We start from the raw sequence: 27,233 nt of genomic DNA on the forward strand, positions 1-27,233 counted from the left end.
CCCAAAGTCATAGATAGGTTCACGGCCCCCCAATCCCTACCCTTACTAGTCAAAGTAGGGTCCCAGCCCCACCTTTCCATACCCTCTCCCTCCTCCCAGAAGCCAGAAAATTAAAAAATGAGGATGCGGACTTCCACCCCCACTGAACCTTCAAATGGATCCCGTATCAGGGCTGACTGCACCATCATACCCGGCCCAGTTGGTGCCCTTTTCCAAAATGGTGCTGAGCCGACTTTGCCCCAGCCATGTGACTGGGGTGAGGTCCAGGGATTGGGGTGCCGGCCCTGACATGGGATCCATTTGAAGATTCAGGAGGATGTGGGAGGGGGGTTGGGGGCTTGGACACTAATTTATTTTCTGACTTCTGGGGGGAGTCGGGCCCATCTTTGACTAGGCGGGATGGGGGTAGGGGTGAAGAATGGGAAGAGGCTGAGACTCTATTTTTTATGTTTTACATTTTGTGGGGGTGGGGGGGTCCAGGGCCATGATGGCCTTTGGGGGGGGAGGGCTGGCGGTGTGCTTCGGGCCTACGTATTTATTTTTTTACATTTTGGGGGTGTTGGGGCTGCCTCGACTGTGGCCCCAGGTTGAGATAGGTTCAGCAATGATCCCCACTCTACCTCCCCGTTTGCCAGCGGCCCTTTAAGGCGATGTTGGGGCAGCCATCATGTTAAAGAGCCGTGCGTTGTGTTCTTTTGTTCTTCGGTGTTTACCTGTAAGACAAAAGAACGCACCATACAACTGCATTGTTTTTTCGGGGGAGGGGCCCCACTATCGTGGTGACACCTCCTGCGATAAAACATTGCGGTTTAGTGCCTCTAGGTCATAGCTGGTTAACTTTAGGACAGCCAAAGAGCAGTTCAAATGTTAAATTGATAACCTTATCTGGCTAACTTTAAGATAACGGGTATATTATGCAGCATGCCTACGCCACTGAATATCCAGGCCAAGTTAGTTGGACAAGTATCCTAGCTGGCTAGCAGCTGAATATGGAGCTCAATGTTTTTAACACAAGTTAAACTGGCAGCACTGGAAGAGGAGGAAGAGAAGGGTAGGTCTGCTCCATCTATCTCTTGATCATAAGGTAAGTGCAGCCAAGAGAATGGCTGACCAAATACAGCTGATGACTCTTGTCGTGCCTCCTGTTGATTGGGTCTGCTTGGTGGTCTGGCTGATAATTGCTTCGCTGATGGCCTTTATGGTGCTGCTTTCACTGATGGATGTGGCGAGGTGGGTTGTGCTGGTGTTGGATGGTGCTCCCTCGGTAGTGTTGAGGCCAGTGACATTGTCCAGGAGACCTGGGGTTGTCAACGGATTACGGGGGATCAGAATTAGGGGGGGTAGATTTCCGTACTGTATGTTTTGGGACAAGTCCTGGTTGCACTTATTCCCAAAGCAGCAGGCACCTAGCATGGTGAGGGAGACACCAGCCCATGCCTTGGATAGCTTGGAGCAGACAGATGATGTGGAGCAACTCTTAATGGGCAGGTCCAGGGTGATGTTCTCTTAAAGAGAAGAGAAATACAGGACACAATATTACTCACTGGAGAGAGCAAAGAGAGAGAAAAAGAGACCAAGGAAGGCAGAGAAAGAGAAGGAGGGAGGGAGAAAGAGAGGCCACGGGAATGCAAAGGGAGTGAGGCAGGAAAGAGAACAAGAACATTCAAATTCTGGTGTCACTTCAGTAACAGCAACACAAACTCCATCCACTACCAGGTACTTTGTGTCATAACACGAGACCCTGCAAAAAAAATAAAAACACGCTCAATAGCAAACCTCTTGTGGTGGTGGTTTCTCCTCTCCTTTTTGAGGTTTATTTCCATTCACTTTTCCAAATGTGCTCAAGGCAATTAAGGTGAGGTAATCATAATTCCACCATAGTGCTTGTGACTTTTTCTTGCCCAAAACTGCAGAGGTTTGTTACTGCTTTCTGCATCCCACAGTTCCAGGTCTTCTTTAGTATTCCCCACCCTGGCTGTTAGCCAGATCACACCCTACTTTGCATTTAACAAATCCATGCTGTCCCAGGCCACTCTTAGTACAGGTAATAAACTGATACATTTTTCAAAGGGATTTAGCTGGCTAAATACGGACTTGGGCCAGCTAGATCATAGCCTTTGACAATCTGTGGCGAAATATAGCCCTCTAATTTTCACTAGGAAGCTAACTTTGGCTGGGCAAATTCTGGGAGAGAATTTGGGCTGAGAGTAGAAAGTTAGGTGACTAGCACTCAGTGTAGCTGGCCAGATCTAGGTGTTGCAATAGCAGCCTAAATATGGCCGGCCATCGCTCAAGACTATCTCTCCCTATGATCTCTCCTCTCAGTGGAATCTAAAATGTTCTCTGATGACACTTCGATCCCACCCACCAACGTGGACTCCAGAATAAATTTATTTATTTATTTATTTATTTATTTAATATATATTTCTATACCGGACTTCACGAATAGAAATTCACATCAGGCCGGTTTACATGGAACTTGGGGGAAAAACAAGTGTAACCAAGAACAAGAAGGCTGAATCAAGCAAAGTTACATAAAACAGGGGCATTGAACTTGGGGGCTAGAGTAGCCAGGAAGAAAGGTAGGGCGGAAATAAGCAACAAATAAATAATAAATAACTGGTTATGAGATTGGTAATTATCTCATTCCTTAGGCTGAGTTCGAAGTGGCATTTTGACTAGGGGAAGGCTTGGAGGAAAAGCCACGTCTTCAGTTGTCTTCGAAAGGTATGAAGGCAAGGTTCCAGTCTTAGGTCGGTCGGGAGTCTGTTCCAGAGGACCGGGCCTGCTGTGGAGAAGGAACGTTCTTTGGTGGTTTTTAGACGGGTGTATTTTGAAGGTGGGACTTGTAGGGTCCCTTTATAAGCTTCTCTGATGGGTCTTTCGGACGAGTGGTGTTTGAGAGGGTTCTGAAGGTCTAGTGTGAGCTGTTGGTGAATAGATTTGTGGATTATCATGAGAGCTTTATATAGAATTCTATATTTTATTGGCAGCCAATGCAGGTTTCGAAGGATGGGGGTAATGTGAGCACGGCGGTTGGTGTTGGTTAGGATTCTCGCTGCTGCATTCTGGAGCATTTGTATAGGTTTTGTGGCTGAAATGGGTAGCCCCAGGAGTAAGGCATTGCAGTAGTCTGTTTTTGAAAATAAGGTGGATTGAAGGATGGTTCTGAAGTCCTGAAAGTGGAAAAGGGGTTTGATTCTTTTTAAAACTTGAAGCTTATAGAAACAGTCCTTGGTGATATTATTAATTGATTTCTTTAGGTTTAGATGATTGTCTAGTATAATTCCTAAATCTCTGGTTTGAGAGATCTGTGGGTCCAGAGCTGTAATGTCGGTGTTGGTCGAGTGTTCAGGGGAGATAAGAAGGATTTCCGTCTTGGATGCGTTTAGAACCAGGTTCAGGCTAGAGAGGAGGCTTTTTATGGACTTCAGGCAATTTTCCCAGTAGTCGAGCGTTTTTGGTAGAGAATCTTTTATGGGGATCAATATCTGCACATCATCTGCATAGAGGTAATGTGTTAGTTTTAGGTTTGTGAGTAGATGGCAGAGGGGCAGTAATTAGATATTGAAGAGGGTAGGTGATAGAGAAGAGCCTTGTGGGACGCCTAGCGTTGCTTTATAAGTTGGTGATTCTCTGTTGTTGACTCTAACCTTGTAGCTTCTGTTTTTGAGGAAAGAGTTGAACCATCTGAGGGCGAGTCCAGCGATTCCAATGTCAGATAAGCGGTTTAGAAGAATGGAATGGTTTACCGTATCGAAAGCCGCTGAGATATCTAGGAGGACCAGTAAGTATGAAAGCCCTTTGTCAAGACCCAAGAGGATATGGTCTGATAGGGAGATGAGAAGGGTTTCTGTACTGGAGGATTTCCTGAAACCGTACTGTGAGGGGTATAGTATTTTATGTTCCTCAAGGTAGTCAGAGAGTTGTGTGTTCACAATTTTCTCTGTGAGCTTTGCTAGAAACGGAAGGTTGGATATAGGTCTGTAATTGGAGAGTTCTTTTGTATCCAGGTTATGTTTCTTCAAGAGGGGTTTGAGAGATGCAGATTTTAGCTCATCTGGGTAGTCTCCTTGAGTTAGGGAACAGTTTATGAATAATGTAGTGGGTGGAGGGAATAATAAATAAATAATGTAGTGGGTGGAGGGAAGCCTAATCCCCCCCTCCCTCCTGCTGCTGAAATAAGTTTTGTAGATGGGGGTCAAGGATGTCTTAATCCCTACCTTCCTCCCACCCGCTGGAAGCCCTCAAAGCCTCGCTCTCCCCTCTCTGAAACGTACCCAGCCAAACCAGAAGGAGAAGGACACAGAATTACCTCCTCCTGGCTGTTGCTCTGACTATAATTGATTTCATCAGGGCAAGGGAGGATGGAGATCAGGGTGCTCTTAGGCCACTATGAAATGTATTTCCTCACTGACAGGGAAATTTTAAATCCCGGCACGTGCAAATACTGGGAGATGGGTGCATGGCTGGGCCGTGCGCATTTCCTAAGCAGCCCGGCCACCGTATCTCCTGGTATGTGTGGAAACCCGGCTGCAGCCAAAAGGGGCGGACTGGGAGCGGGGTCTAGGGGGGGGTGGGGCAGAGACCGGCCGGGACAACACCATTAGGCGCTATCTCACTGAAGCGCATGCTGGCAGCCAGTGCTGTCCCACTGAAGTTACTACTGATCCAGAGAGCAAGCAAGTAGCAAAAAAAAAAAAAAAAAGATAGGAGAGTTTTAGAGGTTGGGGAGGAGAGGGGAAGAGGGAGGAAGGATAGGGGGTTAGGAAAGTTTACTTCCAGTCCGCTCCATTATTGGAGCGGATTGGGAGGGAACTGGTGAATGCCCAATTGCATCACTACACACTTTTAAATAAAATCCTCCCCCTTGCATGCGCGAGTGGGCACCCGCACACATATGCGTGTGCCGATCGTATTTTATAACATGCGTATAGTGACGCACGCATGTTATAAAATCAGCGCGTCCATGTGTGTGCGCGTCGGGACCGCGTGCAGATGGACACCCGTGTGTACTTTTTAAAATTTACCCTGAGTGGGGGGGGGGGGGGGGGGGGGGGGGGGGGAGGGTAGTGTGATTAGGGGGTGCCCTTCAGCCTGCTACAGAATTAAGTTTGATTATTTGGGTGAGTTCCTGGAAACAAAGGCTATAAAACATTATTAGTCAGGTAGATTTAGAAAAGAGTACTCTCTAGTCTAGTGTACTACAGAATTTAAGAACATAAGACGTAGACATACTGTGTCAGACCAAGGGTCCATCAAACCCATCATCCTATTTCCAACAGTGGCCAATCCAGGATACACGTACCTGGCAAATACCCAGACATTACATATAATTTATTTTTTTATTGGATGGGAGGGGGAAATGGGGCACCCTTGATTCGCTACAGAATTTATTTCTGTGGGCAGATGGGAGGGAGAAACAGTGTGCCCTTGGATTGCTACAGAATTTATTTCTTTGGGTGGATGGAAGAGGGGGATTGGGGTGCTCTGGGTATCACATCAAATTTGTATGCAATCCATGAGAGAGGACTTGGCCAGCTTGTGCTGATTTTCAGTTTTAGCCAGTTAAGTTTAGGAAAAGTGCCAAGTGTCCTAATTCTTAGCAGCTAGATTTAGTGCTCAGGCATTTGTTTTTAATATACACCTCATTCGGACCACAGACAATACTGAATATCACTAGAATCCCTACAGTAGATCTGAGCACCCCCTAAGTATGTCATCAAATAAAAACTCTCCGCTGATGATAAGCTTAGGGGACACAGAGGAAGTATTTTGAAGGGGTGTGAGTTCACTCAATAGAATGATGTGTATAGGAGATCCTGATTGGCTGTTTTTGGTCATGTGATCTTGAGCAAGCTGTTCAAATATTTGGATGTTCTCTCTAACAAATGACTCAGAAGAGATGGGTGCCCCCTATCTCTCTCTCTCACATTCTGGCTCATACTCTGTCTCTCACATACACACATGCTCTTTCTCACATACACCCTCATGCTCTCTCATACAAACATGCACACCAAATGGAAGTTTAATCTCTATAGAAATGTTATCATCCCAGTACACTTGAAAAAAACGATCTGAGAGAAGAGAACCAATTCAGAGCCTTGTCAGCAATGTCAATCTGAGGACAAAGTCATGGGGCCTGATGAAGTTCCATCCCAGGATACTGAGGGAGCTCAGAAATGTGCTGGCGGGTCCGCTGTGTGACCTGTTCAATAGATCCCTAGAAATGGGAGTGGTGCCGAGTGATTGGAGAAGAGCAGTGGTGGTCCCGCTTCACAAGAGTGGGAACAGAGAAGAGGCTGGTAACTACAGACCAGTTAGCCTCACTTCGGTGGTGGGAAAAGTAATGGAGTCACTGTTGAAAGAGAGAATAGTGAACTATCTACAGTCGGGAGAATTGATGGACCAGAGGCAGCATGGATTCACCAGGGGAAGATCCTGTCAGACACATCTGATTGACTTTTTTGACTGGGTAACCAAGGAATTGGATCAAGGAAGAGCACTCGATGTCATCTACTTGGATTTCAGCAAAGCTTTTGATATGGTCCCGCACAGGAGACTGGTGAATAAAATGAGAAGCTTAGGAGTGAGTGCCGAGGTGGTGGCCTGGATTGCAAACTGGTTGACGGACAGAAGACAATGTGTGATGGTAAATGGAGCTCTCTCTGAAGCGAGAGCTGTTTTAAGCGGTGTACCGCAAGGATCGGTGTTGGGACCAGTCCTGTTCAATATCTTTGTGAGCGACATTGCGGACGGGATAGAAGGTAAGGTTTGTCTTTTTGCGGATGACACTAAGATCTGCAACAGAGTGGACATGCCGGAAGGAGTGGAGAGAATGAGATGGGATTTAAGGAAACTGGAAGACTGGTCGAAGATATGGCAGCTGAGATTCAATGCCAAGAAGTCATGCAAATGCCAGAGTCATGCATATGGGGAGTGGAAATCCGAATGAACTGTATTTGATGGGGGAAGAAAGGCTGATGTGCACGGAGAAGGAGAGAGACCTTGGGGTGATAGTGTCTAATGATCTGAAGTCGGCAAAACAATGTGACAAGGCGATAGCTAAAGCCAGAAGAATGCTGGCCTGCAGAGAGGAATATCGAGTAAGTATCCCCTTGTACAGGTTCTTGGTGAGGCCTCACCTAGAGTACTGTGTTCAGTTCTGGAGACCGTATCTCCAAAGAGACAGAGACAAGATGGAGGCGGTCCAAAGAAGGACGACCAAAAAGGTGAATGGTCTTCATCAAATGACTTATGAGGAGAGATTGAAGAATCTAAATATGTACACCCTGGAGGAAAGGAGGAGCAGAGATGATATGATACAGACTTTCAGATACTTGAAAGGTTTTATTATAATTTTCTGGGTTTTTTGGTATAAACCTTTACAGTATAATGTGTGTTCTACATCCCTCCAGGTGGTCTACCTGCCTGAATAGTGAATGGATAATTAGGGAGCCTGAAACACCTCTTAGAAGGTCTGTCTCGCTGCCATAAAGGACAGGCTGAGCCAGACCTAATGTTACCCCTAGTGCAATTGTAGGACTTGTAGTTACTTCTACTACTACTTAACATTTCTATAGTGCTACATGACATACACACCACTGTACAAAGATACAAAAAAAAACCAGTTCCTGCTCAATAGAGCTTATAATCTAATAAGACAAACATATAGGACAAGAGACTTGGGGTATTTCAGAAAGCAAAACAATGGTAAAAAGAAAAGAAAGCTAACAAGACAAAACGTAGACAATCAGGCATACGATTTAAAAGCGGTCTTTAGATGGGATTTAAACACGGCAAGAGAGGGAGCATGATGCCCCAGTTCAGGAAGACTATTCCAAGCATACAGCGCAGCCAGATGAAAAGCACGGGGTCAGGAATTGGCGGTAGAGGAGAAGGACACAGATAGGAGTGACTTATCTGACGAGCGGAGTGCACGAGGAGGGGTGTAGAGAGAGATAAGAGAGGAGAGGCAGTGAGGTGCTGCAGAGTGAAGGCATTTGAGGGTGAGAAAGAGGAGCTTGAGCTGTATGCGGGTGTGGATAGGGAGCCAATGCAGTGACTTCAGAAGAGGGGTTATGTGAGCGTAGCGTCTTTGGCGAAAGATAAGTCGTGCATCTGAATGGAGGACAGATTGCAGTGGAGAGAGATGGCTTGCAGGAGACCTGTGAGGGGAGCGGATTGCAATAGTTTACATAGTTCCTGCCTTCCTTCAAGAATTTGGAAGTACATGTTAATAGATGTAATAGCCCAGGTCTAGGACATGCTACAGGCCACCCTGGCTTGTGGATTTTGGTTAATGGGATTAGGAACACTTATCCCAGTCCATATACCCTCCACCTTTCCCCAGGATTTACTTATGGTAATGGTGGCATTCCCGTCAAAACAGTAGCTCTCATTACGGAGGCAATCCACAACTGGAGCATTGGAGGGCAGACACTGACCCGGCACTTTCCCAATACAGCTGTGGCACTGCAGACCACTGGAGTTCTGGCTGCTGTTGCCTGTGGGGAGACATGAAGTACAACACACATTATACTATGCCATGACCAATGTCCCGTGTAGTGGGAATGACCCAAATTTATTTACAGCAAATCTACTATCTAGCTGTGCACAGAAAATCTTTCATTTCAGGGCTTTTTTTTTGCTTTATTTATTTGAAAATGACACAAAACAACACAAAGTGGTGTTTTGAAATGACAGCACACACACACAGAAGCACCATTCCTTTCTCACATACACACCACACACACACAGAAGAACCCTACCTACCTCACATACATGAAATACCTTCCCTGTCTCACACATAGAGGCACCATTCCTTTCTCATATACACACACACTTACACAGAAGCACCATTCCTTTCTCACATACACATACACAGAAGCACTCTTCCGATCTCAAATACATATACACACAAAGGCCCCCAGCTGAACAGCTCGTCTCCAGCGGCAGCTGGCAGTGGCCATCTTCATTTCTTCGGCCTAGTCTCGGGCTGCGCCAGTCTTCATTTCTCCGGCAGCGGCTGGCAAAGGCCATCTTATTTTCTTCGGCCCCGCCGGCCTGGTCTCTTCATTTCTTCGGCCCGGCACCCTCAATGGCCCGGAGCAGAGGAGGCCATGTGATCTGCTAGTCCGGCCCACCGGGGGAAGCCCGATCCCCCGATAGGCCAATCTGCCCCTACTTTATCACATGGCCTTCTATTTCTCAAATACTGTGGCGCGAACCAAAAGAATGGAAACGTATGATATGTTGCATTCGTGGGGGATCGTGATACGTTTCGCGGACCCACGAATGCAACGAATAGGGACCTATACATTGCGGATTGCGCATTCGTTCAGAACGAATGCACATCCCTACAAATAACTGATTCACATTCCACTGATTCACAGGTCCGTTCCAGACCTCTCATGATTTTAAAGACCTCTATCATATCTCCCTTCAGCCATCTCTTCTCCAAGCTGAACAGCCCTAACCTCCTTAGTCTTTCCTCACAGGGGAGCAGTTCCATCCCCTTTATCATTTTGGTTGCCCTTTTCTGTACCTTCTCCAGTGCAATTATATTTTTTTTTTAGATGCGGTGACCAGAATTATACACAGTACTCAAGTTGCGGTCTCACCATTATGACATTTTCCATTTTATTTACCATTCCTTTCCTAATAATTCCTAACATTCTGTTTGCTTTTTTGACTGCCGCAGCAAACTGAGCCGATGATTTCAATGTATTATCCACCATGACGCCTAGATCTCTTTCCTGGGTAGTAGCTTCTAATATGGAACCTAACATTGTGTAACTATAGCATGGGTTATATTTCCCTATATGCATCACCTTGCACTTATCCACATTAAATTTCATCTGCCATTTCGATCCCAAATTTTCCAGTCTCACAAGGTCTTCCTGCAATTTATTGCAATCTGCTTGTGATTTAACTACGCTGAACAATTTTGTATCATCTGCAAATTTGATTACCTCACTTGTCGTATTTCTTTCCAGATCATTTATAAATATATTGTAAAGTAAGGATCCCAATATAGATCCCTGAGGCTTTTCATTGCCCACTCTCTTCCACTGAGAAAATTGTCCATTTAATCCTACTCTCTGTTTCCTGTCTTTTAGCCAGTTTGTAATCCATGAAAGGACATCGCCACTTATACCATGACTTTTTACTTTTCCTAGAAGCCTCTCATGAGGAACTTTGTCAAATGCCTTCTGAAAATCCAAGTATACTACATCTACTGGTTTACCCCTATCCACATGTTTATTTATTAACTCCTTCAAAAAGTGAAGCAGATTTATGAGGGAACAAAACCATGTCTTTCTAAATGTTCTGTGATTTTGATATTTAGAACACTTTCCACTATTTTCCCTGGCACTGAAATCAGTCTAACCGGTCTGTAGTTTCCCGGATTGCCCTGGAGCCCTTTTTAAATATTGGGGTTACATTAGCTATCCTACAGTCTTCAGGTACAATGAATGATTTTAATGATAGGTTACAAATTTTTACTAATAGGTCTGAAATTTCATTTTTGAGTTCTTTCAGAACCCTGGGGTGTATACCATCTGGTCCAGGTGATTTACTACTCTTCAGTTTGTCAATCAGGCCTACCACATCTTCTAGGTTCACCGTGATTTGGTTCAGTCCATCTGAATCATTACCCATGAAAACCTTCTCCAATACGGGTACCTCCCCAACATCCTCTTCAGTAAACACTGAAGCAAAGAATTCATTTAATCTTTCTGTGATGGCCTTATCTTCTCTAAGTGCCCCTTTAAACCCTCAATCATCTAACAGTGCAACTGACTCCCTCACAGGCTTTCTGATATATTTTAAAAAGTTTTTACTGTGAATTTTTGCCTCTATGGCCAATTTCTTTTCAAATCCTCTCTTAGCCTGTCTTATATGAAGATCTTTTGGCGAAAATAGCTTCTTTCACCTCCCCTTTTAACCATGCCAGTAATCGTTTTGCCTTCTTTCCACCTTTCATAATGTGTGGAATACATCTGGACTGTGCTTCTAGGATGGTATTTTTTAACAATGACCATACCTCTTACGCTTTTTACCTTTGTAGCTGCTCCTTTCAGTATTTTTCTATTTTTCTCATTTTATCAAAGTTTCCCTTTTGAAAATTTAGCACGAGAGCCGTGGATTTGCTTACTATCCCAGTTCCTGTCATTAATTCAAATTTGATCATATTGGGGTGGATTTTAAAAGCCCTGCTCGCGTAAATCCGCCCGGATTTACGCGAGCAGGGCCTTGCGCGCCGGCGCGCCTATTTTCCATAGGCCTGCCGGCGCGCGCAGAGCCCCGGGACTCGCGTAAGTCCCGGGGTTTTTCGAGGGGGCGTGTCGGGGCCGTGTCGGGGGCGGGGCCGATCAGTGCGGCGTTTTGGGGGCGGGACGCGGCGTTTCAGGGGTGGGCCCGGGGGCGTGGTTTCGGCCCGAGGCGGTCCGGGGGCATGGCCACGCCCTCCGGAACCGCCCCCAGCTCGCGTCTCGGCGCGCTAGCGGCCCGCTGGCGCGCGGTGATTTACTTCTCCCTCCGGGAGGCGTAAATCCCCCGACAAAGGTAGGGGGGGGGGTTTAGATAGGGCCGGGGGGGTGGGTTAGATAGAGGAAGGGAGGGGAAGGTGAGGGGAGGGCGAAAGCGAGTTCCCTCCGAGGCCACTCCGATTTTGGAGCGGCCTTGGAGGGAACGGAGGCAGGCTGCGCGGCTCGGCGCGCGCCGATCCTGGATTTTAGCAGATACCCGCGGCTACGCGCGTATCTACTAAAATCCAGCGTACTTTTGTTGGCGCCTGGTGCGCCAACAAAAGTACGCTAAGGCGCACTTTTTTAAAATCTACCCCATTATGATCACTATTGCCAAGTGGCCCCACCACCATTACCTATCTCACCAAATCCTGTGCTCCACTGAGAATTAGATCTAAAATTTCTCCCTCTCTTGGTGGTTCCTGAACCAATTGCTCCATAAAACTGTCATTTATTCCATCCAGGAACTTTATCTCTCTAGCATGTACCGATGATACATTTACCCAGTCAATATTGGGGTAATTGAAGACTCCCATTATTACCACACTACCAATTTGGTTAGCTTCCCTAATTTCTCTTAGCATTTCACTGTCCGTCTCACCATCTTGACCAAATGGACAGTAGTATACTCCTATCACTATAGTCTTTCCCGACACACAAAAGATTTCTATCCATAAAGATTCAATTGTGCATGTAGTCTCATGCAGAATGTTTATCCTGCTGGACTGTATGCCATCCCAGACATAAAGCGCCACACCGCCTCCCGGGTGCTCCTCTCTGTCATTGCGATATAATTTGTACCCCGATATAGCATTGTCCCATTGGTTGTCCACCTTCCACCATGTCTCTGATATGCCAATTAAGTCTATGTCATCATTCACTGCTATACATTCTAATTCTCCCATCTTACTTCTTAGACTTCTGGCATTAGTATACAAACATTTCAAAGTTTGTTTTTTGTTTGTATTTTCATTCTGCTTTTTAATTGATAGGGATACGTTAGAATTTTTTTTAGCTCAGGTGAGTTTTTAGTTACAGGCACTTGGACTACTTTTCTTATTATTGGAACCTCACTGTCAGGATGCCCTAATTCTAATGCATCAAGATCTACTTATTCGGCTAACATACAGGCCGATACAGTAAGGATGCGTAAGAAAAAGTGCGGCAGTGCCGGGCGCCCGCTCGTTTGCCGCGTGCACAATTTGGTTCACATATCGCTTGATTCAGTATTCAAATGAGACGCAAATGCAAGCTGCGTCCAAAGCGCGTCTGTGAAGCGGTAGGCACGCGCAATCCATTTTACTGTATAGAGCGGTATATGGTGCCTATACAGTATCCTGGGTGCGCCGGTACCTGTCATTTCAAATGTCATTTGAAATGTCATTTGAAATGTCATTCCACCAGGTAAGTTCTTTTCTACAGACCCCGCTGCCTTGAGCACCAGGCTGGGCGACCAAGCCACGACCTCGGACGTCCAGCTTGGGCATTCAGCCGGGCGCTCAAGGCAGCGGGAAGGCCCATACAGGAAACCCTATTATTTACTATCTATATTTAAAGTATTTATGCTACTCACCCTCTAGTTCTTTGGAGGGCCACAGGGAGTCCTAGTTGTTGCTGCTCAAGGCTCAAGGCAGCGGGAAGGCTGGGCTCAAGGCAGCGGGAGGTCGCGGCGTCCGGCGTCTGTTCATGGACCTTCCCACTGCCTTGAGCGCCTGGCTGGGCGGCCAAGCCTCTTGGGCGCCTAGCCAGGTGCTCAAGGCAGCGGGAGGTTGCGGCGTCCATTCATGGCAGCGGGAGGTCACGGCTCATCTCGCTGGTTCAAGGAGACACTCTAGCTTCTTCTCATATCTCCCGCTGCCATGAGCACCTGGCTAGGCGCCCAAGCTGCTTGGGCGCCCAGCCAGGTGCTCAAGGCAGCGGGAGGTCGTGGCTCATCTCGCTGGTTCAAGGAAACACTCTAGCTTCATGAAGGGATGCCATGACCTCCCGCTGCCTTAAGCCTTGAGCAGCAACAACTAGGACTCCCTGTGGCCCTCCAAAGAACTAGAGGGTGAGTAGCATAAATACTTTAAATATAGTAAATAATAGGGTTTCCTGTATGGACCTGGCCAGGCACTTAGGACAGGGTTTAAGTATTTTCACATGAACGGATGCCGCGACCTCCCTGCTAAACTGCCCCCCCCCTCTCCTTGTGGGGGGGGGGTATGTCACCTGCAGAGAAGGTTGAAGGAGGGATCCAGAGGGAGCGAAGATACAGCTCAAGGCAGTGGGAAGCTGACTGAACACCACACTAACGCCAGGGTAAGGGTAGGAGGTAAATTAGCAGGTTAAAGACGCGGCAAATAGCAGGTTAAAAAGGAGATAATTGGGGCGCATGTTACTGTATCGGAGGGAATAGCTAATCCGATCATTAACATATCATATACATGCCGCGGGCAGAAAGGGATACGCGTCGATTTCAGGAAGCAGTAAGGACGCGTAAAACTGGATACTGAATCGCAGGTTTGCCTTATGTGTTCAAATTGTGCATCCAAAGCGGGTTAGAAACGGGGTAACTGCAGCCGCGCTTTACTGTATCGGCCTGTTAGCTGGATAAATGGTGATATTCAGCCTTATCCGGCTCACTTAGCCAGATAAGTTAGATCTGCTATAGAGCTGTCTAAAGCTGGCCAGATGAACTCAATCCAGCTAACTCAAATGTATCCAGGTATATTTATCTGCTAAGTTAGCTGAATATGTTTATTTGGATAACTTTCCTAGATGGCTATCTTTTAAATAACTACCTCTAAGTAGTGGTTGAGTGGGCTGCAGTCAATTTGGCTATGGAGCCTTAAGCCAGTGTGGTGATTACAGTTATGATGTGAATTTAGCTTATAAAGAATGTAATTGGGTTCTGGAGTGTGAAGTGGGTCTATGACAAAAATCATGGTTACTAATGTTTTATATTGATTTTAGCACTTTCTAATGTGTGGTTAATGTGACTAATTGTGACAATGCATGCTGTAATTTTAAGTTGTAATCTGCTTTGCACAAATGGATGTGGAGGAAAGATGGAATATACATTTTTAATGTTAATTCAATTAAATAAAGCAAGGGGAGACTTTAAGTAGGTAAAACATGCTTGATTTACCTTAGAGAGAGGAACTACTCCTTGCTCAGAGAGAACTATCAGTAACATCTCTACTAATCTAGTTTTTCTTCCTGAGCAAGACATGTAGTCTGTGTATAGCACATATGGGCATCAGTAGGACCCTGCCACCTCTATATCACTAAGTACAGCAGCACTGACCTGAGGGGGAAAGCTGGTATTCTAGGTCGGCCTCTGCGTTGCACAAACTGGTGTTACACTGCTTGACCTGGATGAAGAGGGTCAATCCATGGTAGGACTCAGTTTTGTTCAGCTGTCCTGAGGTGCTGGCCCCACAGGCTTTCATGGTTATAGTATGTGTGCCATGACCTGAAGAAGTAAACAGGATTTGACATGTGTTCCACTTGCTAGTAGTTGCCCATCCTCCCATGTCTCCCAACATGGAGCTCTTTTCCATCACTGAAGGATTCTGAGTAAGGGAGGCTTCTTAATCCTGGTTTGAGATCTGAAGGGGAGTGTGGAAATACTATAGGATAGCAGATGCTGTATGTTGCCTCTATTGCATGGGAAAGGTATGGTATAGAGAATGACCACTAGATGGAATCCTTTCTGTAAAATTATATGATGCATTTGCCTGGTGAAAAATGTGGGAAGAGGTGTTAAGAGAGGGTTTTTCTGGATTTCCCCCAGAGACTCAAGAAATTTGTATCAATTGCTGGATATCAGGGGAAATACTATGAAGCTCCAGAATTCTCATTTTACTGCTTTAGCCATTCCTCTTCAGTAAGCCTGCAGGCAGAGAGAGGTAAACCTGGAGCACACACTGTAGGCAGCATGTGGGGAGAAATTGCAGCTCTGATGCCAGGACTTGCGGCTTAGTTGAGAGCAGAATAAGGGTGCACACGTTTGTGAGCTGTGACTTATAAGGGGATGAGAGCAAGAAAAATGCTGGGGTTAGGGAGGGAGGAAGGGAAGAATACTGTGATCATCTCAAGGGGGGGGTGGGGTGGCGGAGAGAGTGTGGATTAGCAGGGAGGGGTTAGATGGGATGAGGGTGAAAAAGGGTAGACTTAGAAGTAATCTTGAGGAAATATTTCTTTACAGTGGATGCATGGAACAGTCTCACTGTGGAGGTGATGGGGATAGGGACAGTATCTGAATTGAAGAAAGCATGGGATAAGCACAGAGGATTTCTGAGGGAGTGGTAAGGATTGTAGAGCTTAGTAGGTGGTGTGAATGGGCAGACTAGATAGGCTGTCATGTTTCTATGATGCACATTATTCCTTCCTCTTACCTCCCCTTTCTTTCCCGGCCAATGAACAGCAATCCTGGGCGGGGGGACACAGGGGGCAGAAAGGTGCCCACATAGAAACACAAGACAGGACAAGGAAGTGCACCACATAACGGGCCACAAGGACAAAGCAAAACAAACAGAAACAGAAGGCCACAAAGCGGGGCCAACCAAGAAGAGAGGCAAACAAATGGGACAAATACAGACAAGACAAAAGGCTACTAAACTAGGGCCAAGCAACAAACAGAAGGCCAGTGCAAAGCTAGGAAGGCCAAGTACAAAGCAACAACAAGGCTAAAGCCTGGACAAGACAAGGGTCACAAGGAGAAAGGACTCCAAGCTGAGGCAGGGATCAGTGAGTGAGGCATCAGCAAACATGGCTGCCAGCAGGACCTCCAAGCCATAGGGGCAGCATGATCGTGGCCCACTGAGGGCCCCTGCTGGCAGAAAGGCAGCTGCAGAGAGTTCTCACAGAGAGGAGAAAGTATATATGCTTGCTGAAGAGCTTGTTCATTTACTCTTTTCTATTTTTGTAACTATTTCAACCTAGCTGTGGAAGCCTATACACTCTGATTTAATCAGTGCTTTCCACTTTATGTTGCATACTCCAACTACTGGTAAGACCAGAAAATAAAAGTTGTATTTGTTAGAATATATCTTTTGAGTGATTCTCTATTTTGGAGTAGGGAGGAGAAAGCAGTCAGAAGGGGTCATAGAGGGGAAGCTGCTAAAGTAGAAATCCCTAGCCAGTTCAGGAAGCTTATACCCTTGTTGCCTCTGGACTCGGGTACTCTGCACCATCTGCTTGATCTACATTCCATTTTCAACCCTCCCAAGAGGCCAGCATTTGTTTCACTCAGGTGCCAGACCTCAGATATTTTATGTGCCCCATCCGGCAGGGGTTACATATGAATACTGCCACACTAATTCCCTGATTGATTGCTGTTGCTGCTGAAACCAAATCAAAGAGTGATACCTATCCTATCCAAGATAGAGTGTTGTATTTCCACCAGTGGGTTGTGTGGTAGTCAGCTTTTGACGCATATGTTGGCAGGGGTTTGGTTGGAATCAATCCCCATGGACATACACATAAGAAAATAAGAACATAAGATATGCCATACTGGGTCAGACCAATAGTGGCCAATCCAAATCACAAGTACCTGGAAGGTACCCAAACATTAAATAAATCTCAAGCTACTATTGCTTATTAATTAATAGCAGTTTATGGATTTTTCCCTAGGAACTTATCCAAACCTTTTTTAAACCCAGTTACACTAACTGCTATAACCACATCCTCTGGCAATGAATTCCAGAGCTTAACTATGCACTGAGTGAAAAATAATTTTTTTCTATTTGTTTTAAATGAACTACTTGCTAACTTCATGGTGTGACCCTAGTCCTTCTATTATTTGAGAAAGTAAATAACCGATTTACATTAACCTATTCAAGTCCTTTCATGATTTTGTACACCTCTATCATATTCTCCCTCAGTCATTTCTTCTCTAAACTGAATGGCACTAACTTCCTTAGCCTTTCCTCATAAGGCAGTCATTCCATGCCATTTATCATGCACTGGACGGATGAAGATTTATGCAGGAAGGAATGTAAATATATTTGTCAAACCATTTTATATAACCAAAATGTGAGTCTGTCCCACCACGTGAAAGAGGGCTGGCTATCTTGGAAGAGTGATACTGAAGGGTGTGACACAGAAGATGTGCAAGTGTATCCTAAGATGGCAGTGCTTTGGGTTAATTCACAGTTCTAAAGCATTGTATTCTGAAACTATTGTGAATTCCATATTTACAGTAGAAACCTACAGTGAGAGTTAAATGTGGGAAGACCCTTTCTCTTGACTTGGGCATCTTGAATTCCTGTACCACATAGATGTCCCCAAGTCCTGAAGGTAAAGAGTTCCATTTCAGATTAAGTTGCTTATTGCTTGAGGACTTGCTCACATGAAATGAATTACTTACTTGCTTGCACAGTATATACTGCCTCCATGCAGACATTTTCCTGTCCTTCCTGGCATTTCACCTTCATGGCTTTTTCCATGGAGCATCCGTGGTCTCCTTGGTCAATGCAACTATAACATTCTAGGGCACTCTGGATATCTGGCTGAATTCCTGGAGGTACCATATAAAAAAATGTATCATCCGGGCTGAAAACACAGCAGCATATTTACAGCACTGAGTTTTGAGACCTGAAGAATTAGCTTCCAATCTCATTATTTACACCTACAACTTTCAGTGTGTGACCATCAGCATATAGTTACTTAGACCCAGTTTCCAACCCACTACTACCTCCAGCTGACATTGTGTGACCTTTGGCATTGAGTCACTCAAAGCTGTGAAACTTGCAAACTCTATTACCAGTCCCACTATTGCAACCAGCTCTTACTGTGTGACCAGAAGCATGGAATCACTTAGAACTGTGTCACATATAAATGAGCTTCCAATTCCATTTCTGCAACCAACCCACACTGTATGACTTTCAGCATTGAATCACTCAGAGCTGTGACACCTACAGTCCCTGTTTTCAATCCCATTGCTAACACCATCACTCACTGTAGCTGGCAGTATTTGCCTACATTTGTTAGCCTTAATTATTTATTTATTTATTTACAGATTTTTTTATATTCCGGGGCACGTAAGTAACATCACCTCGGTTTACATTCAAACATTAATTCAGCATAGTGCTTTACAGTATAACATTATAACTGAAAGAGTACAAAACCATGTATAACTTTGTATAAAGAAAATAAATATCAAAATATGATTGTCTGTGGAAATAAACTCTGCCATAACTACAGTTGCTTTTCATTTGAATCAACTTCTATTTCTTGTACTTAAAATTTCTGCAAGTCTTTTAACCTCCCCCATAATCAATCAGTTCATAAGCTATTTGGGAGACAAATCTGGTTCCTCTGCCAGTCTCCTGAGCAGTCTGTCCTGGAGGGGAAGGACAAAGGGCCAATTCAAATCCTCTTGCTTGCCAACTCCTTTCCCTTGTTTGCTGAAATGTTTAGTTCAAGCACACCCAGACTGGATGGATCTTATTTTTTTTCCCTGCAGGTTAATTATGTCAAAGCCAGTGAGCAGAACAAAGGCCTTTATGTAATAGCAAGACGTGCACCTGCTTGCCTTGCCACCGCAGGCTCTGTGGTATTCACTTTACGTCTTTGTGGGACAGTAGCTCCACATATAGTGCAAAGAACTTTGAATTTCACCAAGATACAGTTCTTTACTGCTAAAGTTCTGGGAAGAGCTGCCTTTAAGCCTCTCCCTGCACGTTTCTTATCATTGCTTTAACTAGGTCCAGGGCCAGCAGCTGCATGGATCCCAGCACAAGTCCCTCAGGGACACCATGCGGCCTGTCCTGCTTGGTTCCCCATCTCTTAACTTTTTGGGATTCATTCTCTTCCTGCTCTTAGTAAGAGTGAAATGCAAGACTATAGTTCCCAGAATGTTTGGGGCTGGGATTTTAAAAGCCAGGACCGGCTCACAGTGTGTCTGGTGGATTGGCACTATTTGCCGTATGTATTCGCTGTACTGATACACTCTGTGCAGGGTGTAGGCTACAAACGTTAGAGACCTGTAATGTGGCATTTTGTGCCACTTTTTTTCCAGTTGGCTCTTCCACCCCTTCTCCCCCCCAGTCTATCAAGGAGTTGCCCATTCTCTCAGCAGTTCCCTCATTGGCTTGGTAGGAGGATAGAGGTCAGGCCTTAAGATAAAATGCTAGTATCCCTGAAAATTGCCTGAACACCACTCCTCTCTCAGTGATGCGCACAGCAGTTAGAACGATGAATGCTGCATGCCACTTTGCCCTGAAAATTGTGAAAACTAAAAACAAAAAACTCTCATTTGAGAACCTCTGAAAGTACAGGCCTGAACAGGGGACTGTCTTAACATTTTGCTAATAATTGTTAAGAAGCATTGGACATTTTTTAAATAAAAACTTTATAAATTAAGCTGTCTTCTCCAGAGATGAAGATCCTTTTTGGATTGTCTGGAAAAGGGCACAGGCTCTCTCTGCATTTCAGCAGCCAGCTCAATCAGTGGCAGCATTTGGGACATGGCAGCACAAATGTCATACTCCCCTCTGTTTGTCAGGCTCTGGTCCACCATCATTTGGACTTGCAGGCTCATGATTCTGCACTGGGGGTTACAATGCACCTGGGAAAGGAAGGAAGGCTTGCTGTGGCAGGTCAGGGTCTCCAAATGAGGTTTGTTTTGCACATACTATGAAAAGAATGAACCTCACTCTTAAGCCAGAGTATATGAAGAATAGTGATGGGAAGGTGTTCATGTGGAGCTCTATCATAGAGAACAGTGGTTTCCAAACCAATTCTCCAGTCCCACCCAACAACTCTGGTTTTTAGGATATCCACAATGCATGCAAGTATAACTCACCTGCATTCATTACAGATATCCTGAAAACAAGTCTGGCTGGGTAGATCTTGGGGACCAGATCAGGAACCAATGGTCTAAGGAACCTATCAGCGGCATTCGACACAGTAAACCATAACATATTGATAAATAGAATAGAAGAAATAGGACTAAGCAACATGACAATCAAGTGGTTTAAATCATACCTAAATAACAGATACTTCCAAGTATAAATCAAAGAAGTTATGTCAGAGAAAATAAACCTTCAAACAGGAGTTCCACAGGGGTCTGCCCTATCTGCCACACTATTCAACATATATATGCTGCCTTTATTTCACCTGCTAGCAGGTTTAGGAATTTCACACTATATTTACGCCAATGATATTCAGTTAATACTCCCAATCGACGACACAATTGAGAAAACATTAAACTTAGCCAACATGTACCTAGATATAATAAAACAACTTCTAAATCAAATGGAACTAGTGATCAATATAGAGAAAACTGAATTCTTACATCTAGAATGAAAAAACATGGCAATCATTCAGAACTCAATTACACTCAAAAACAACCAAAAAATACAACTAGCAGAGAAAGTACAAAACCCGGGAGTGATAATCGTTTCAGAACTAAGTATTAAACAACATATATCTCAAAAAGTAAGAGGAGGATACGCCAAACTTATGACTCTGAGAAGACTAAAACCACTACTAACGCCCACCAACTTCCGCTCAGTCTTACAAGCCTTAATCTTTTCCAGTACTGACTACTGTAATGCCCTACTACTGGGCCTACCATACACCACAATAAGACCACTACAGATACTACAAAACACAGCGGCAAGAATTTTAATTGGAAAAAGTAAAAGAGACCATATCACCAAAACCTTAATAGAACTACACTGGTTACCCATTGAACAAAGAATACAATACAAGACTTTATGCACCATACATAAATTAATACTCGATGAAAAAGCAGAGTGGCTGAACACAGAAATCTGAGGTCAGCAAACAAAGCACTGCTAACTATTCCCTCAGTCAAGATGGCCAGACTTACCCAGGCAAGGGATAGGGCCCTATCCCTAGCAGGAACCCCAATATGGAACAATATGCCGTTAGAAATCAGACTGCAAAGTAACATCAAAACCTTCAGAAAAAGTTTAAAAACATGGCTATTTAAGCAAGCATACCACAAAGAAAATTGAGAGTAGAACCCAGGCTCCAGGGGCGATCCGGGTAACTATAGACCAGTGAGCCTAACTTTAGAGCCGGGAAAAATAGTGGAAACTATTCTCAAGATCAAAATCGTAGAGCATATAGAAAGACATGATTTAATGGAACACAGTCAACATGGATTTACCTAAGGGAAATCTTGCCTAACAAATCTGCTTCATTTTTTTGAAGGGGTTAATAAACATGTGGATAAAGGTGAACCGGTAGATATAGTGTATTTGGATTTTCAGAAGGCGTTTGACAAAGTCCCTCATTAGAGGCTTCTACGAAAACTAAAAAGTCATGGTATAGGAGGCGATGTCCTTTTGTGGATTAAAACTGGTTAAAAGACAGGAAACAGTAGGATTAAATGGTCAATTTTCTCAGTGGGAAAAGGGTAAACAGTGGAGTGCCTCAGGGATCTGTACTTGGACCGGTGCGTTTTAATATATATATAAATTAGAGATGTGAATCGTGTGATCGATCGTCTTAACGATCAATTTCAGCTGAGAGGGGGAGGGAATCGGATCGTCGCAGTTTGGGTTTTTTAAATATCGTGTAAATCGTGTAAATCGAAAACCGGCACACTAAAACATCCCTAAAACCCACCCCGACCCTTTAAAATAAATCCCCCACCCTCCCGAACCCCCCCAAAATGCCTTAAATTACCTGGGGTCCAGTGGGGGGGAGGGGAAGGGGGAGGGCAGGAAAACCGGCACACTAAAACAACCCTAAAACCCACCCCGACCCTTTAAAATAAATCCCCCACCCTCTCGAACCCCCCCAAAATGCCTTAAATTACCTGGGGTCCAGAGGAAGGGTCCCGGTGTGATCTTTTACTCTCGGATCTCCGTGCGTTGTAGAAATGGCGCCGGCGCTACCTTTGACCTGTCATATGATCTCCTTCGCTCCTGCCGTTGGGGGACAAAAAAACAAAATGGCGCCGGTGCTACCTTTGACCTGTCACAGGTCAAAGGTATCACGGCGCCATTTCTACAACGCATGGTCCAGAACGACCTCCTGCAGTCGAATCGTATGGCCGGCACCATTTTGCGCAAAATGGCGCCGGCCGTACGGCAACACGATTCGACTGCAGGAGGTCGTTCCGGACCCCTGCTGGACTTGTGGCAAGTCTTGTGGGGGTCAGGAGGCCCCCCGAAGCTGGCCAAAAGTCCCTGGGGGTCCAGCGGGGGTCCGGGAGCGATCTCCTACGCTCCTGCCGTCGGGAGACAAAAAACAAATGGCGCCGGTGCTACCTTTGACCTGTCACAGGTCAAAGGTAGCACCGGCGCCATTTCTACAACGCACGGAGGTCCGAGAGTAAAGATCACACCGGGACCCTTCCTCTGGACCCCAGGTAATTTAAAGCATTTTGGGGGGGTTCGGGAGGGTGGGGGATTTATTTTAAAGGGTCGGGGTGGGTTTTAGGGTTGTTCTAGTGTGCCGGTTTTCCCGCCCTCCCCCTTCCCCCGATTTACGATTTTTTGACGATAAATCGGGGGAATTGTTATTGTATCGCGGCTCTAACGATTTTTGACGATTTAAAATATATCGGACGATATTTTAAATCGTCAAAAAACGATTCACATCCCTAAAATGATCTGGAAAGGAATATGACGAGTGAGGTTATCAAATTTGCGGATGATACAAAATTATTCAGAGTAGTTAAATCACAAGCAGACTGTGATACATTACAGGAGGACCTTGCAAGACTGGAAGATTGGGCATCCAAATGGCAGATGAAATTTAATGTGGACAAATGCAAGGTGTTGCATATAGGGAAAAATAACCTTTGCTGTAGTTACACGATGTTAAGTTCTATATTAGGAGCTACCACCCAGGAAAAAGATCTAGGCATCATAGTGGATAATACTTTAAAATCGTCGGCTCAGTGTGCTGCAGCAGTCAAAAAAGCAAACAGATAACAGAATGTTAGAAATTATTAGGAAGGGAATGGTTAATAAAACGGAAAATGTCATAATGCCTCTATATTGCTCCATGGTGAGACCATACCTTGAATACTGTGTACAATTCTGGTCGCCACATCTCAAATAAGATATAGTTGCGATGGAGAAGGTACAGAGAAGGGCAACCAAAATGATAAAGGGGATGGAACAGCTCCCCTATGAGGAAAGGCTGAAGAGGTTAGGGCTGTTCAGCTTGGAGAAGATTTGGCTGAGGGGGGATATGATAGAGGTCTTTAAGATCATGAGAGGTCTTGAACGAGTAGATGTGACTCGGTTATTTACACTTTCGAATAATAGAAGCACTAGGGTGCATTCCATGAAATTAGCAAGTAGCACATTTAAGAGTAATCGGAGAAAATTCTTTTTCACTCAACGCACAATAAAGCTCTGGAATTTGTTGCCAGAGGATGTGGTTAGTGCAGTTAGTGTAGCTGGGTTCAAAAAAGGTTTGGATAAGTTCTTGGAGGAGAAGTCCATTAACGGCTATTAATCAAGTTTACATTGGGGGTAGATTTTCAGAGCCCTGCTCGCCTAAATCCGCCCAAAACCGGGCGGATTTAGGCGAGCAGGGCCTGCGCGCCGGGAAGCCTATTTTACATAGGCCTCCCGACGCGCGCAGAGCCCCGGGACTCGCGTAAGTCCCGGGGTTCTCGGAGGGGGGCGTGTCGGGGGGCGGGCCCGGTCGTCGCGGCGTTCCGGGGGCGTGTCGGCAGCGTTTTGGGGGCGGGTACGGGGCGTGGCTACGGCCCGGGGGCGTGGCCGCGCCCTCCGTACCCGCCCCCAGGTCGCGGCCCGGCGCGCAGCAGGCCCGCTGGCGCGCGGGGATTTACGTCTCCCTCCGGGAGGCGTAAATCCCCCGACAAGGTAAGGGGGGGGTGTAGACAGGGCCGGGGGGGGGGGTTAGGTAGGGGAAGGGAGGGGAAGGTGAGGGGAGGGCAAAGGAAAGTTCCCTCCAAGGCCGCTCCGATTTCGGAGCGGCCTTGGAGGGAACGGGGGGAGGCAGCGCGGCTCGGCGCGCGCAGGCTATACGAAATCGATAGCCTTGCGTGCGCCGATCCAGGATTTTAGTGGATACGCGCGACTACGCGCGTATCTACTAAAATCCAGCGTACTTTTGTTTGCGCCTGGAGCGCAAACAAAAGTAGGCTGTTCGCGCTCGTCTGAAAATCTACCCCTTAGGGAATAGCCACTGCTATTAATTGCATCAGTAGCATGGGATCTTCTTAGTGTTTGGATAATTGCCAGGTTCTTGTGGCCTGGTTTGGCCTCTGTTGGAAACAGTTTGCTGGGCTTGATGGACCTTTGGTCTGACCCAGCATGGCAATTTCTTATGTTCTTATGTTCTTAAATGTTGGTTGCGGTCGGTCAAATTCCCACTCACACACCTTTTTTCTTAAAGCGTGTGCTCCTCATTTTTATATTCTAAATTCTTCCTTTTATTTTTAAACAACAAAGAACTAGAGTAAAGTAGTACTATATCTTATAGCTGAGTAAGAGGAAACTGGACCTGACTTATAACACCCACCAAATAATATTTATTGTGAAATTATGTTACAGTATTTTAATGGCACCTGTTTAAGAGTTAGAATTCCAGACACTTTATACAACATATAGTTTTCGTGCCCTATTGTGAACCGTTGTGATGGCACCCACTTAACGATGGTATAGAAAAGATTTTAAATAAATAAATAAATAAATAAATAAAACCAGATTGGGACCCATTGCTCTCTGTCATCAGCTATTGGGTCATAACATTGGAAACAATCTTGGTACCCATCAGTTCTCCCACAAAGATCGCTATCCCATGTTTTCCAGACTCTACCATCAGAGACCGTCAGACATGGGCATTCATAAGGGACATGTCAAAGCTCAATCAGCACAACTGTCCAAAACTTTGCAGGATTGCTTTTTCGCCTTCTTATAGATTGTTGCAAAACAAAGGGTGGTATTTGAAGAAAGTGGAATTCTATGGATTCCTTCCTTCTATTCATAGTTCGTTGTGACACTGCAATTTTAGTTTGTGCTTAAGTTCCCCCATAATGTACCACTGCTCACACTATTTAAGCAATAAGATACCATGCACCCATATAGGGCTGTCTTTAAGGGGATGCAGAGCCTGGGGCAAATCAGTCACAGCAAGACGCTGGAATGCTGATGTGTGCGGTTCTATATCCAAACTGATAGAAAATGATGGTGCTAGTGCAGGGTTACTGTGGTGTTGTGGGGCCCCCTACAGCATAGGGCCCAGGGTGGCTGCCACTATTTGATCCCCATAAGAATGGCTTTGCACCCTCATGGCCTACCTAATTATTGGCTGGGGGAGTGGGGCAGGTTTAATCTGCATCTTGTTTAGTTCATTTTGCTTTGCGAGATTCATATCCCAAAAAGTGGTGGGAATGAGTTGTGATATTCAAAGGGCAAAAGACACAACAAAGACCTCAAATGCAGATTGCACGAACCCCACCCTCCCGCTCCAAGCACCCTGCAGTATAATACGAGAACTTCCTTACCTTGAATCATCAGGGCAAATACAAAAAAGATAGCCAGTGATTTTCCTCTTAGCCACAGTTCACCTTCCATTGGCCTCAACGTTTGCACCTGCTCACCCTTGTGGTTAATATCTGGCAGAGATTAGCTCTGGGGACTTCCAGCTGAATGTGCTCTGTGTCCGGATTATGAGTGAGGAGCCGACACACATCAGCCCTTTGATGTGACAGCTCATTGACGGGCTGGGCTTAACAGCAGAAGCTTCCTTAGGTTTTCAAGTGCATCGGTTTCAATTGTTGTCTTCTCTGCTTCAGCACCTGGGGCAAGGGATGGGTATCTTCACCCAAGAAGGACAAGTCTGGTTTTGTTTTGGATTTCCTGATGAAAAAATAAAAGGAGGGTGGGAACTTTATTTTTCTTTTTTGGCATCTTCAGGAGACAGTAAACAGTCATTGAAAGGAAAGCTAAGGGTTGCTCTCTTGCTTGGAAAGTACCACACACCTAGTTTCTCTGTGAAAACCCAATGGCAAATAAAAATCTCCAACCCTCTGCAATCTGCCCACCTTCCCTTCCTACTGTAGTATCACAGAGCATGTCTAATTTCCAGCTTTACCCCTTTCCCATCACTAATAACTCTGTGCCTGCCCCAGGACTTCTTGAACTTCCCACACTACGTCCATGCACTGAATCCAAGCCATTGCTCTAAGAATGACTGCTCACACGAACGCAGCCAGCCCACAGAGTAGCAGGAACCTTGGCTAACAATGGAAACTCACCCACAGTCTTACCATATGTTGTTCCTTTCTCCAGCTATATCTCCAGGAGGGAGAAGACACTATAAGCATGAAAGATAAAGTCTGGGGGCCGATGCAATACAGGACGTTCAGCTTAGCAAGGTCGTGAACGCGCAATTGAACACACATTTTTCGAGTGCAAAGGGAACACGAATGCAATAACAGGTTTTTCACGTCCTTAACGCATGCGGAAAATCTGTGTGAATGGCATAATGCCAATGGCATGCAATTCTTAGTTAAATGTGCCAATTAGGTATATTTGTACCTGATGCAATAACGCATGCTGAAAGTTTGTGTGTCTTTAGCGAGTTTTTTAGCTATTGAAACTTTGTGCCTGTTTTACACTGGCATTATTGTGCTGTTAGCTTCTGGTTTATGGTTTTTTTCTTCGTTTCTGTAATGGATACTCTTTATTCTTCGTTGTGTTGACCTTTTTCTTGCATCTGTGAGCAAGAATTAGGGCAACTACA

The 27,233-nt window shown here is 45.3% G+C and overlaps 1 protein-coding gene across 1 annotated transcript; it reads right to left on the reverse strand.

Annotated features, from left to right (window-relative positions):
• Window positions 1-509: 509 nt before the first annotated feature.
• Window positions 510-26,863, reverse strand: LOC115076269 (ly6/PLAUR domain-containing protein 3-like). Its single transcript, XM_029577523.1, has 6 exons — window positions 26,758-26,863; window positions 25,993-26,347; window positions 17,890-18,039; window positions 14,824-14,991; window positions 8,361-8,507; window positions 510-1,505 (listed from the first exon to the last, which is right to left on the reverse strand). Exons 2-6 carry the CDS (start codon window positions 26,060-26,062, stop codon window positions 1,078-1,080), a joined length of 963 nt encoding a protein of 320 aa, XP_029433383.1. The 5' UTR covers window positions 26,063-26,347; window positions 26,758-26,863; the 3' UTR covers window positions 510-1,077.
• Window positions 26,864-27,233: the final 370 nt, after the last annotated feature.

Source organism: Rhinatrema bivittatum, chromosome 14, assembly GCF_901001135.1.
Source record: "Rhinatrema bivittatum chromosome 14, aRhiBiv1.1, whole genome shotgun sequence".
In the NCBI taxonomy this organism is placed as follows: Eukaryota; Metazoa; Chordata; class Amphibia; order Gymnophiona; family Rhinatrematidae; genus Rhinatrema; species Rhinatrema bivittatum.